The sequence below is a fragment of the Bombina bombina genome, chromosome 1 (genome assembly GCF_027579735.1).
Source record: "Bombina bombina isolate aBomBom1 chromosome 1, aBomBom1.pri, whole genome shotgun sequence".
Taxonomy (NCBI): Eukaryota; Metazoa; Chordata; class Amphibia; order Anura; family Bombinatoridae; genus Bombina; species Bombina bombina.
The window spans coordinates 50612391-50625538 of record NC_069499.1 but is presented as its reverse complement, the minus strand read 5'-3'; the positions used below and the strand labels follow the sequence as shown (position 1 = coordinate 50625538).

Sequence of the window (13148 nt, the reverse complement as noted above, 5' to 3'; positions counted from 1 at the left end):
ATTCAACAATGGCAAGATACTTATTTATTAAAAAAGTGCCAGATCAGAAGGATTTTAACCTACTTATTTTGAATGAATCTTTCAGGATTAGGGAGATAATTTTAGAGTACACTGCAGTTCTGAAAAAAGGAGGGACGGAGCGGGTGCTGCACGACAATATAAAAAAAAAAATCTTAAGTACCTAAGAAGGTGGTGAGGAGTGTCAGGTGGGAGGATAATAACTACATTACAATACTATTACCCGTACCAGCTAATTAACCCCTTCACACCCGGGAATTTCAGAAGTGTGGTGCTCAGCTGCAATTAGCGGCCTTCAAAAACCAATGGCAAAGACACGCTTGCCTGCTATTTCTAAATAAAAGGGATCCTTTACAACAGTTTGTGTTAGGACTTCACAAGCAGTATGTAAATAATTCCAGTAATGCGATTTTTTTTTTTTTTTTTTTTTTTTAATATACGATTACATTTGATAACAAAATGGTGGCATGAAGTCTATCAAAATGGGCCTAGATCAATACCTTGGGTTGTCTATATATTAAAAACAACCCACAAAATTCAAGGCTCTATTTCTGTTTAGCAGAGTGATAGCAAAAATGCTAAAAATTCTCCGGTACTTTGGGCACGTTTTTCTCTGAAATTCACATTAGTGAAGGGGTTAAACATTATTGGGTAAATGATGATGATTGATATGCACGAAAGTACAGTAGAGATTGTCCCTTTTGCAATGGCTGCTTTACCCTTACGTTGGCTGTTGCAAGGCTGTAGAAACACGGTCTGACAGAGGCAAGACCACACTATTGCCGCACGCCTAAGGCATATGCAGAAATAGCATATACTTCACTGTTAGAGAAACCCCCTTGTTCCAACTGCCCTGGAAGCCCTTGTGACAACTGACACACAGGCTACAGCAGCTATTGCAAATAGGTTAAACTAATGCGGTACTGATTGGCACCAGATTTATTCCTAAAGAAAGTTGTGCATTGAAAGTATTATCTATTGCATTGAGTACACAAATGCTAAAATCAGAACAAAAACGAATTTTTAAATGATAATACATGTCCAGCATAAAAACAGCTTTCAAACCAATTTCTGCAAACAGATTGCTAGGTTCACCATGAGCAGCACATACCATTCCTTGTGCAGTCATGTGCTGAATCAACTTGGGGTCTTGTACAAGGACCTGTTGCTGATGGGCTGCAGAAAAGAAAGAACTATTAAGGCTCATTGATACACACGCTGCTTTCTAAAATAAGGCACACCTGGCTCCAAAGTATGTTTTAATAATACCCCCGAAGTAATCATGTGACCAAACCTACTTACATTTTGCACCAGTAGGGGTCTATGGCTTGTACCAGCCAACAAGTCCTTTGAAAAAGGACAATTAAATACAGTACACTTGCTTAAAAGGGACAGTCTACTCCAGAATTTGTATTTAAAAAGATAGTGTAATAGATTACCCACTCCCCTGTTTTGCATAACCAACACTGTTATATTAATATACTTTTTAGCTCTGTGATTATCTTTTATATAAGACTCTGTAGACTGCCCCTTATTTTAGTTCTTTTGACAGACTTGTATTTTAGCCAATCAGTGCCGACTCCTAGGTAACTCCACGTTCATGAGCACAATGTTATCTATAAGGCACACATGAACTAATGCCCTGTAGTTGTAAAAAAAACTGTTAAAATGCCCTGAGATAAGAGGCAGCTTTCAAGGGCTTAGAAATTAGCATGAGCCTACCTAGGTTTAGCTTTCAACGAAGAATATCAAGAAAATAAAGAAAATTTGATGAAAGTTGTTTAAAATTACATGCCCTATATCAATCATGAAATGTTAATTTTGACTAGACTGTCCCTTTAATCCACTAATGTACAATAAAACACACAAATCACACTTACTATGAATTTTTATTTCCATGCACCTGTATCAAAGAGTTCAAAGAAAAGGCAGCACCATCAAGTTCTTCAGCAAACTTTTTATTCCTTTTAACCAGGTACAAAATATCAGGACTACGTTTCGGGTTGTTAACCCTTAATCATGTCTCTACCCAAAACATAGTCCTGATATTTTGTACCTGGTTAAAAAAAGAATAAAATAAGTTTGCTGATGAACTAGATCGTGCTGCCTCTTTGAGCTGATATTTTGTACGGTATGCAGTAACCTTTTGACGTTCACACCTGTTCTGCTTTAGTGCTGGATCTCCCTTGGGATTATATCCTGTATCATGTGACCTCCATCAGAAAATCAGACATATGTAGACATTGAACTCTTGCACATGCTCAGAAGGAGCAGGTACAACAGAAAGTGTATACAAAGATACTGTGCACTATTTAAAAGGACAGTATAATCAAAATTTCATGATTCAGATAGAGCAGCAATTTTCTAATTTACTTCTATTAATTTTTCTTCGTTGTCTTGGTATTTTTATTTAAAAAAGCAAGAAGTATATGAGCCGGCCCATTTTTGGTTCAGCACCTGAATAGCACTTTCTGATTGGCGTATAAATGAAGCCACCAATCAGCAAGCGCTACCCAGGCTCCTAAGCTTACATTAAAATAAAGATAGCAAGAGAAAGAATAAAAATTGATAACAGGAGTAAATTAGAAAGTTGCTGCTCTCTGAATCATGAAAGTTTAAATTTTGACTAGACTATCCCTTTAATAATGGAAGTAAATTAGGAAGTTTAATTTGGACTTTCATGTCCCTCTCAAGCAAGAACACAAAATTGCAGAGTTACAAGGGTACTCCTGACCTTGGTGTGCAGCTGGTATGAGGACTTGCTGGGTCTGTGTATGGTGCGGCGCTGGGTGCTGTTGCTGGACATGCTGTTGCTGGACGTGATGTTGCTGGGGATGTTGTTGTGACTGCAGCAAAAGCTGCTGCTCCTCAGAGTGAAACCCGTCTACTGCTTTAGACTGCATCAGCTTGTTCTCCCACAGCTGAAAACAAAACAAGTTAATTCAGAGCACTCAGAGTTCAATCCCAAGCAGTGGTGCTGAAAAGATTATACAGACAGGCTTTAAAGAGACAGTGCACTATAAAATTTGTTTCTCCTTAATGTGTTCCAATGACTCATAAGTTGGAGTATGACAGCTATTTATTTTACAAAATGTTCCTAAATGAGCAATTTCTGTGAATTGAAATCAACAACTCAATGAAATGGGTTGAAATTGCAGGAAGAGTAGATCCCCATTACCCTATCTCTGGGTTTACACATAATCCTCATCTTATCTCATACACAGTGTGATCAAAACTAAGGCCCCAATATTCAAAGCATCGACATTCTATTAAAAGGGGCGAACCCGCAAAGGGCTGACGAGCGATATAAGTCAGCAAAACATTGCCACTTTTGTGGGTGGGGTGCGCATGTGTTCCTAAACAGCGCAGACAGTGCACTCACTGAAACCAAACACTTCAAATAATACCTGTGCAACCTAACCAATTACACCTACATTACCCGCCTCATTCTGCAAAGTCTTTCCACAGAAAAGGTGTAGAGTCTGTAGACAAACATGGCTGACACCAAACCCGCAAAACATTTCAGCCGACTTCAAATGTTAAACATTTTCACCATTCCTACTGCATGATATAGAAAAGGTGCAGAAGGTCATTTACAGCTTATTCTAAGGAGCACATCAGTTCGCAGTTATATGCTTGAAAACGGCTGAAACGTGTTTCATGTTTAACTACCATATAAAATAATTTTGGACTACTGGGACATCAGTCGTATCAGACCGCCGTAATCCGCTGTAGTTGTAACCCTTAGAAGGTGTCATCTGGCTTCAACCTTGGCAGTCAGGAGACTTCTCTACCTTGAGAGAAAGACCTTCAAAATGAGTAGGAATCATTTGATGCTATGAAGCAGTTACTCTGCCTGCCACAACGTTGTCTCTTTCCTCCATATAATTTTATATTCCTTGGGAATATGTTTACTATATACACAAAGGTGATGTTTCCAGAGTAAAGATTCCCTGCTATTTTATTCAATCTGGTTGGACATGATTTTTTGGGATCTCAATCATGACTTGGGATACAGTAATTTGAGAGTTTACCCCTAGATAATCCTTGGGACCTTGCTGTGTTTTGAGACATTTTCACATTCCTCTGTTATTTAACATGAGACAATTTATGATTTATTTTTTTTTATCATTCATTTTAATAATTGATTGGCCAATCTAAAAGTGTTCTGAGTATATACTTTTATATTTGTGAATATTTATATATATTTTGCTATTACATATTCTTTTTAAGTTCCACAGGTTGAGCTTTGCCAGCGCTCTCATTTACCCTATTTGAGTGTGTACTCCCTCTGGGACGCCTAGCTAACTCTCTAATACCGCCTACGTCATGTCAACTACACTGCCCTGAACACCCAGCTAACTCCTGCAGATGCATACACCTACGTAGTGTCTTCCCTATACTCCCCCCGGGAACACTCACGTCATACTTTAAAAACATAATACAGAATATAACTATATGGAAGAAAATGACCACCATGAAGAAAGGATGGGAGCACCACCGGAGTCAAGTTGGTGAGTACAAATTGAGGTTTAGCGTTCGGATTCTTTTGGGTAGGCTTTTTTTAATATTTAAGCTTTGAAAAGCCATATAATAAATATACCAAAAATCACAAACAAACAACAAAATAATGTAAAATAAATGTGATAATAAAATACACAAAGTGAATCGTGAAACAAAAAGTCCAAATATAAGGATATGTAACTCTTCTAAGAAAGGTCTCTTCGCTCTTCTGCTGTCCTCAGTGTGTTCTCAAAGAAAAGGAAACAAGATATGCAACATAGTGTAACTCTGTAGCCACTTATAGTGCAACAATTCTGCTTGTTTAACGAGCGATTACTCACATTTGTTGGAGCTTATGGACAAGCTCAGGGTAATGCGCACTCCCACTTTATACTGGTGGGAAAACAGTACTCAGGCAAATCTTATAAAAGCAAACATTTATTAAAATATATAAAAAGCGTCACAAATGCTTTTACAACACCTCTTACAAAGGAAAACTGAGTAATGATGGCTGTAAAATTACTCAAAAGAGTAGATGCTAGTCCTGGATGGAGATGGATGGACAAGCAGAATCTTAACCGCTTAGAACCACCACTTCCCAGTGCCAGAAAGAACGCTCCTCCCTCAGGTGAATAAGCAGATGTAAAGACGCAAGAGTGTCAATTCCGACGTACGTTTCGCTGAATCAGCTTTTTCAAGGAATAAAGTGCGCATGTCCATGAGTCCTTTTAAACCTCTAATTGATGACAGAAAATGGAAACTTGAAGTCTGTCCCTCCATCTTGAAAAAGGGCATCTCTTTCAGAGTGTTGGTACCATACTTATTCAACCAATTATAGGTCTTTTTGTTTGTCCAAATAGATAGATTAGATAGATTATATATATATATATATATATATATATATATATATATATATATATATATATATATATATATATATATATATATATATATATATATATATATATATATATATATATATATATATGTTAAGATAGCGGCGATAGGACACCAGATATTGCACCCAGTGGGAATTATATATAGGGAATTGTCCTATCGCCGCTACATAGATGACCTGTTTTTAATCTGGTCGGAGTGAGAGTCAGCTCTTAGAATTTATGGAATATCTAAAAAACAATGAATTCAAGGTAGCCCTGACCTGGAATTACAGTAAAACCAAGGTAGAATTCCTTGATCTTGAAATCTATATCGAAAATGATACACTAAAATCAAAAAATTATTTCAAAAGTATAGACGTAAATAATTATATCAGCCTGGATAGCTGCCATCAAAAACATTGGCTAAAAAAACGTACCAAAAGGTCAATTTGTTCGCTTAAGGCGTAATTGTAAAGATAAGGAGGTATTTAGGGCTCAATCAGCAATTCTAAAAGAACGATTCTTAGAAAAAGAATATTCAAATACATTTTTAGAAGAGAAAATAGAAGTAACAAATATGGACAGGACTGAGTTATTGCAATATAAAATGAAAGATAAAAACAATATGGGAGGGTCACATAATCTTGCCAATAGCTTGATTTTTCAACACAGTACACAAAGTAGTGAGTTGAGGAAGATAATTCAGAAGCATTGGGGTATACTCTCAAGGGATTCTAGTTTAGTTGAATTTTTAGGTGATGGTCCAAATGTGATGTTCAAAAAAGTTCCTAATTTGAAATTACAACTTTCCCATAGCAACAAAGAACTGGCCAAAAATAGTAACATGAAAAATTGGCTATTACCATCTCAAATAGGTTTTAGAAAATGCCAATACTGTAATGCATGTAAAATGATGAAAGACCGCAAAACTGTGTAATAAATTTTACTCAGCGGATCATAAGAAAGAATATGATATCAGTTTATTACATGTAACAGTAAAAATGTTATTTACCTTTTACGCTGTTCTTGTAATCTAATCTATATAGGACGTACCTCAAGACTTTTAAAAACAAGATTAAACGAACATATCTATAATATTGAGAAGGGATATCAAAACCACACCGTGTCTGCACACTTTGATAGAAAACACAACAGGAAGGTAGGTGATCTGGAATTCCTAGGTATCAGAAGACTAGAACACAATTGGAGGGGAGGAGATATTCAGAATATTTTGGGTCGGTTAGAAATGAAGTGGATACACACTATGGATAGCTTCATTCCTAATGGACTAAATAAGGATTTTGAAATCCATCACTTTCTGTGAAAGTTTTTTCTGTGAATGGTATATAAAAACCTCAATAAGTTGTAGCAATAAAAAGACACTAGAAATGTAATATATAATATATTGAAGCAGTCCAGTGCATACTCTGTATACAAAATAGGTATACGAATATAAATGTAAGAGTGTGTACATACAAAAGGGAGACTGTTATTACAATATAAGACCACTAGATGGAATACATTGTTTCCAATGGACCAAGTGGGTCTGAATATGTATATATACACAAATTGGTTACAAATATAATTATTAATCTAATATTATCGGAAACTATGGTATTAACCATTTAACATAAAAAGAAAAAATGTATACTTTGTAAATGAGTAAGGATTGGATGTCTTATTTTACATTTCAAAAATATTGCGATAGATGGTATTTCATAGTAACAAATCATTGTAACATGTTTCATAGCAACAAATCATTGTAACATGTTTTATCTTAATATATATATATATATATATATAAAAATCTATTTGGACAAACAAAAAGACCTATAATTGGTTGAATAAGTATGGTACCAACACTCTAAAAGAGATGCCCTTTTTCAAGATGGGACAGACTTCAAGTTTCCATTTTCTGTCATCAATTAGAGGTTTAAAAGGACTCATGGACATGCGCACTTTATTCCTTGAAAAAGCTGATTCAGCGAAACGTACGTCGGAATTGACACTCTTGCGTCTTTACATCTGCTTATTCACCTGAGGGAGGAGCGGTCTTTCTGGCACTGGGAAGTGGTGGTTCTAAGCGGTTAAGATTCTGCTTGTCCATCCATCTCCATCCAGGACTAGCATCTACTCTTTTGAGTAATTTTACAGCCATTATTACTCAGTTTCCCTTTCTAAGAGGTGTTGTAAAAGCATTTGTGATGCTTTTTATATATTTTAATAAATGTTTGCTTTTATAAGATTTGCCTGAGAGTACTGTTTTCCCACCAGTATAAAGTGGGAGTGCGCATTACCCTGAGCTTGTCCATAAGCTCCAACAAATGTGAGTAATCGCTCGTTAAACAAGCAGAATTGTTGCACTATAAGTGGCTACAGAGTTACACTATGTTGCATATCTTGTTTCCTTTTCTTTGAGAACACACGGAGGACAGCAGAAGAGCGAAGAGACCTTTCTTAGAAGAGTTACATATCCTTATATTTGGACTTTTTTGTTTCACGATTCACTTTGTGTATTTTATTATCACATTTATTTTACAAGCTTTGAAAAGCCAGCTATATCAAATAACAAAAACAATGGTAAAGAAGCCATCTATTCAGACAATTGCCTGAAGACTGGGATTATATCCCCGAAACGATACTAAAAGGGATTAAAGTAATTACCCCTGGTTAAATCCGGAGAGTGCCTTCCATTTCTTTATTTCATTGAAGTATTTGCAATGCACCCCGGTATTAATACGGCTGTCGAGAATGCTAGGCCATACCAGACACGCACACCATGTCACTGTACAGTGGGCCTTTAAATGCATCTAAAACATAGGGAACTTGTACTCACCGTTTTAAGTTCCATAAGGACTTGTTCATCAACACCTTCATCCAGAAAAAGTTCTCGTACATCATTAATGACATCTTCAATTACAGTCCTGTAAAGTTTAGGCTGGGGGAAAAAAAAAAAACACACACATGAGTCACACTGCAACATGCAAACTGAATAGAATCTCCTTAAATCGTGGTCACTATCACTATCCTGATATCTAGGTATGTTGCAAGGTATTAAACCCACAAAAATATTAGCATATAACTTGCCATAATAGAAAACTGTGCTGTATAAAAACTATTACAGATATCAGAGCTGGTTTAGCTACGGCAGGTGCCAATGTAAGGTTTTATTTAGAGCTGATAACATTCATTTTAAGTTTTTTTATTTTATTTTTTTATTTAAAGAAACACCTTCTCAAAAAAAAAAAAAGTGTACCTTAAAGGGACAAGTCTACTACAAATGTTTTATTGTTTAAAAGGATAATTTTATTACCCATTTATCAGCTTTGCATAACCAACAGGGTTATATTAATATACTTTCTACCTCTGATTACCTTGTATCTAAGCCTCTGCAGACTGACCCACTTATCACATGACTTTATTATCTATTGACTTGCATAATAGCCAATTAGTGCCGTGTCCTGCACAACTCCATGGGAGAGAGCACAATGTTATCTATATAGCACACATGAATTAGTCTTCTTGTAAAAAGCAAATAAAACAAGCATGTGATAAGAGGCTGTCTGTAGTGGCTTAAAAACAGGCAGAAATGTAGAGGTTTAAACATTACAAAGTATAATAATTTAACAATGTTTGTTGTGCAAAACTGGGGAATGAGTAGTAAAGGCGTTATCTATCTTTTTAAACAAAACAATGTTGGTGTAGACTGTCCCTTTAAACTTTGTTTACAGCAAGCTAAAACTACAAAATTTGCAAAGACGTCTGAAAACTGAGAAAGGATACTGAAACAAATGGGTTTATTTCTAAAGCAGATGGAAGATACACTACTACACTAAGAGCCTGAAAACATAACCGATTCAGTTAAGTGTTAAACATATTAAAAGGGACAGTGTACTGTGAAATTTGTTTCCAATGACTTGCTATGCAAGCTGCAGAGTATAAAATGTATGATAAATTGCTCATTAAGGTTTATTTATATTTATGAAATAAGACTTCCTTGACACCACAACCCATTAAAATGAGTTGAACTTACAGGGGAATCGGGTTTTATTTGATCCCATTCTATACACACACACTTCTTTATCCGATTTCTGTCTGTATACAAAGCCCAATCCATAGAGAACAGGATTTTTATTACCTATCTGGAAGTGTTATTTCTTCTTCTGGATATTATGTTTATATAGCTTTTTTTTTAAATAGCTAATAGTTAAAAGTATTGATATTATCAGTATAGCTGGGAATACCATAGGTAAAAGCAGATATTTCAAATGCCAAAATAAAAAGGATGTATTTGTAAAGCAATTGAATACACTCCTGCAGGTACACTGGGAACAAATACAAGAGCAGAACATTTTACAGCACACTGCCCCTTTAAGATTAAAGAAAAAAATAAAAAAAGATATGAAGGGAAAAAAAAGTGGCATCTTGACTGTTAAACATATTAAGCATAGCTCTGCAAGGCACAGAGTGAATAAAATACTAAATAAATAATAATAATAGCCCTCATTCATTGCCACTAAGTGCTATACCAGCCTGTCAAACAGCATCATATGTAGACAGCCCAAAACAGATATTCTACCTATACAATTATTTCCCATAACCATAAGACAGTTCAATATATTAATCTATATCTCATAAGGGGGCACTCTCTGGTCCTTTTAGTAAGTGTAGTTTAATTTATAAAGTGTGACGTTTCCGGGACACACTCCCCTTTCAGTGACCCACTGGCAGTTAAATACTAAGGTGAGAGAGTGTTCTCTCTGATATAGATATAATTTTGTATAATTCTGTACAAAGCCATATAACATAGAATTATTCTGCTCTACTTCAAAACGTGACCTGTAGAGTGTAAGCTCTTCCGAGCAAGGACCTTCGCTTCCTGTATTAATTTAGGTTTATGTATCTGATCGTAAACCTACACTTGTATTATCCAGCACTAAATAATTGATAGTTCTTTACAAATAAATACTTCTACTAGTCTATTAACCAAAAGTCATTTTACAAGCATGACTTGGAATTGTAACAGTATAACTATATATCTATCTATATCTATCATCAATAATTACTGCCAGTGGTTTAAAAACAAAACAAAAAAAAGCAAATAATTGTACATATTTACCAATCTGTAGCTTCATAAAAATGACAGGAGATGCAGAACGTTACTTCTGGACAATGCCAGCTTCTAAATAGGTATAGAGCTAGGGCACTATATGCCAAGCTCTCACAAGTAAATATTTGTATACATAACTTAAAAATTACATAGTTATGCTAAATCTCCTTGCATGACTAGTCATAATTATCTTTTACATTAGCAATGTATCTAGTATGCCATGCAAGCCTAATCACTAAACATAATTACAATAGGGACAAATGTCAAATTCCAACACATAAAATCAGCTGTCATAACCCAACAATATATTTAGAACCTAAATATTTAATTGTAACATTTTAAAATGAAACCGTAAACTCTTCTGGTGAATAGCTATGCACAAGACTTTATACAGAGCACAATAAATAAACACAATACTGGCAATAAATATTTTTTATACATCCTATAAAATATCCTTTTTATACAGGTGCCATAGAGCTGAGCCAGTTTGTGTGACATACAGGGACAGCCAGGCTGAATGTCTCCTCCTGGAGCTATGTGAGCCTCCTCCCAGCTGCAGCCTCCAATATAAACCTCCAGGAGGGGGAGCAGTGACGTCACCGGGACAAGCACCTACCCTCCTAGCAGAGTCTATATTAGAGAGGAGCCGCTAGGACTATATAACCAGGGCCGCCTGCAGGAGGCTGGGCAGAGCCAGGGAAGACAGTACAGGGAAGGCAGCCATGATGGAGAGACTGCTACATGTATTACACTATGGAGTCAGAGCTGCTTTTTATTTCTTGGCTTTAATGCAACAAAAGAGCCTAATATCTGCACAGGGGGGTTACCCCTTTTTCACACACCAGCTATTAACTGCCCCTAGCCTGGCATTTAACTGCTATATAGTAACCAGATGGTGTCCCAGAATGGGGTATAAGACTTGTAGTCACCAATATACCCCCCTGGACCACTAGATGGGGCAAAATATGCCAACGACTGTGAACACAATAGTAATGCCCTTGAAGGGAATACCCTAGTGGGGTAACATGGTGTCTACTGTATATAATACCCCATGTAATTCTGACCCCACAAGGTGTTGCTGCCCCAGACTGGGGTAATTAAACATTCTAACCATTCCCGCCAAGGTAATTAAACTGCTGCCCCTTAGAGTGGCGGATCTACCCCAGGGTGCTTACCACGGGGTTTGCGTTAGCCGAGTTCGCCATTTCCAAACAGTTAACTTGGCCCTAAATATCCCCTCTCCCTGCCTCAGAGAGGGCACCCACTGCCCTGGAACCCAGCACCCAAGGAGGGGAGTCTGTAGCACTGTACACGGGAATAAAAACAGCTGCCCGGGGGGGAAAACGGTTAAAAAAGGCGGGCAGACAATAAAAACAGCAGATACCCCACAGGGGCAAATACCAAGGGGTTATAGGGGGAAGATCCAATAAATAGAAAAAGGATTGGTGGTGGCTGCAGCACTGGGGGGTATTATTGGGGTATCTGGGTACAACTAGGGGGTATTAAGGACACAGGGAGGGTGATAAAATCCTCGGGGTATTAATCCTGCTGGGATGAGTGTTACTAGCCGCGCGGTGGCCGCTCCGGTATGGGTTAGATGGGGCCGCCGCCGCCAGCCGTCTGCTCTCAGTCGTCGCTCTCCTTTATATACCGACAGATCGAGCTGCCGAGACACGGCCACCAGGTCACGGGGGCGGATACCTCGCGAGAATGGTGCGTCAATAAGGGGCGGGGCGATGCATGCTGGGATTTGTAGTCCAAAAGGCGTTGACTGTACTGGTGCTGGCTCATCGTATGTGCATCGGTTACGGCCTAATTTTTGTGTACAGTAAATACTGGACTACCCTCCGTTTGATAGGCAGTGCACCATATGTCCTCATTAGACCTCCAATAAGACACCTTGAACTATTCTATTTGCGAGCTATATGCCTATAACAGACCTTTAATATTTGGATCTCCAGCCTTTTGCCTATATCAGATCAGATCTTTAGACCTGCATCCCCTCTTTTAGCTACATACAATTAATAATGTTATTTTATCACATTTGACTTCAGGCCCTGCAGGCTGGTACCCATATCAGACCAGAGCCCTTGCTCTGCAGCTACATGTCTACAGCAGATCTTTGGACCTGCATCCCCTATTTTAGCTGCATACCATTAATAATGGCATTATTACATTTTACCCCTTTCCCTGCAGGCTCTTTGACCCTGCATCCCCTCTTTCACCCACATACCATAGCCTACATTTCTTGGAGGCTTTTTGAGGTAGGAAGCTAACCTTTTTTGGGCAGGGCTCCAATGGGAGAGTCAAGGGAATCATCCATGTCTTGGGCAAAGTCCTTAAAGCCAGAAACATTTGCCCTGTTTAGAGGTGTTGTAGGTGGGAAAGAAATCCCAACCAGTAATATTTCCACACAATCCGGGGTGGTTGGGAGGTCTTGCACAAATATATAATAAGCACTCTGCCAGCATCAAGCTCATATCAGATTAGACTTCTGGCTCTGTCAACATGCCCAGACTCCTCATCCTGTAGCAGTCCTGTTAACCACATATTATTGTAATTATTATTATCATTTTTCAGAAGAAAAACAAATGTGCAGCTCATTATTTCATATACAGTGGGTATTTGCAGCCTGAAAT

The 13148-nt window shown here is 37.5% G+C and overlaps 1 protein-coding gene across 1 annotated transcript in view; it reads right to left on the bottom strand.

The window, feature by feature from the left end:
- GTF2A1 (general transcription factor IIA subunit 1) overlaps positions 1 to 12192 on the bottom strand; it is a 38182-nt gene extending 25990 nt beyond the window's left edge. Inside the window, exons 1-4 of the mRNA XM_053697349.1 lie at positions 11685 to 12192; positions 8236 to 8337; positions 2753 to 2939; positions 1130 to 1194 (exon numbers count right to left, since the gene is read on the bottom strand). Of these exons, the coding sequence (XP_053553324.1) occupies positions 1130 to 1194; positions 2753 to 2939; positions 8236 to 8337; positions 11685 to 11714 (384 nt within the window). The 5' untranslated portion in view covers positions 11715 to 12192. The remainder of the gene's footprint in view (positions 1 to 1129; positions 1195 to 2752; positions 2940 to 8235; positions 8338 to 11684) is intronic.
- Positions 12193 to 13148: the final 956 nt, after the last annotated feature.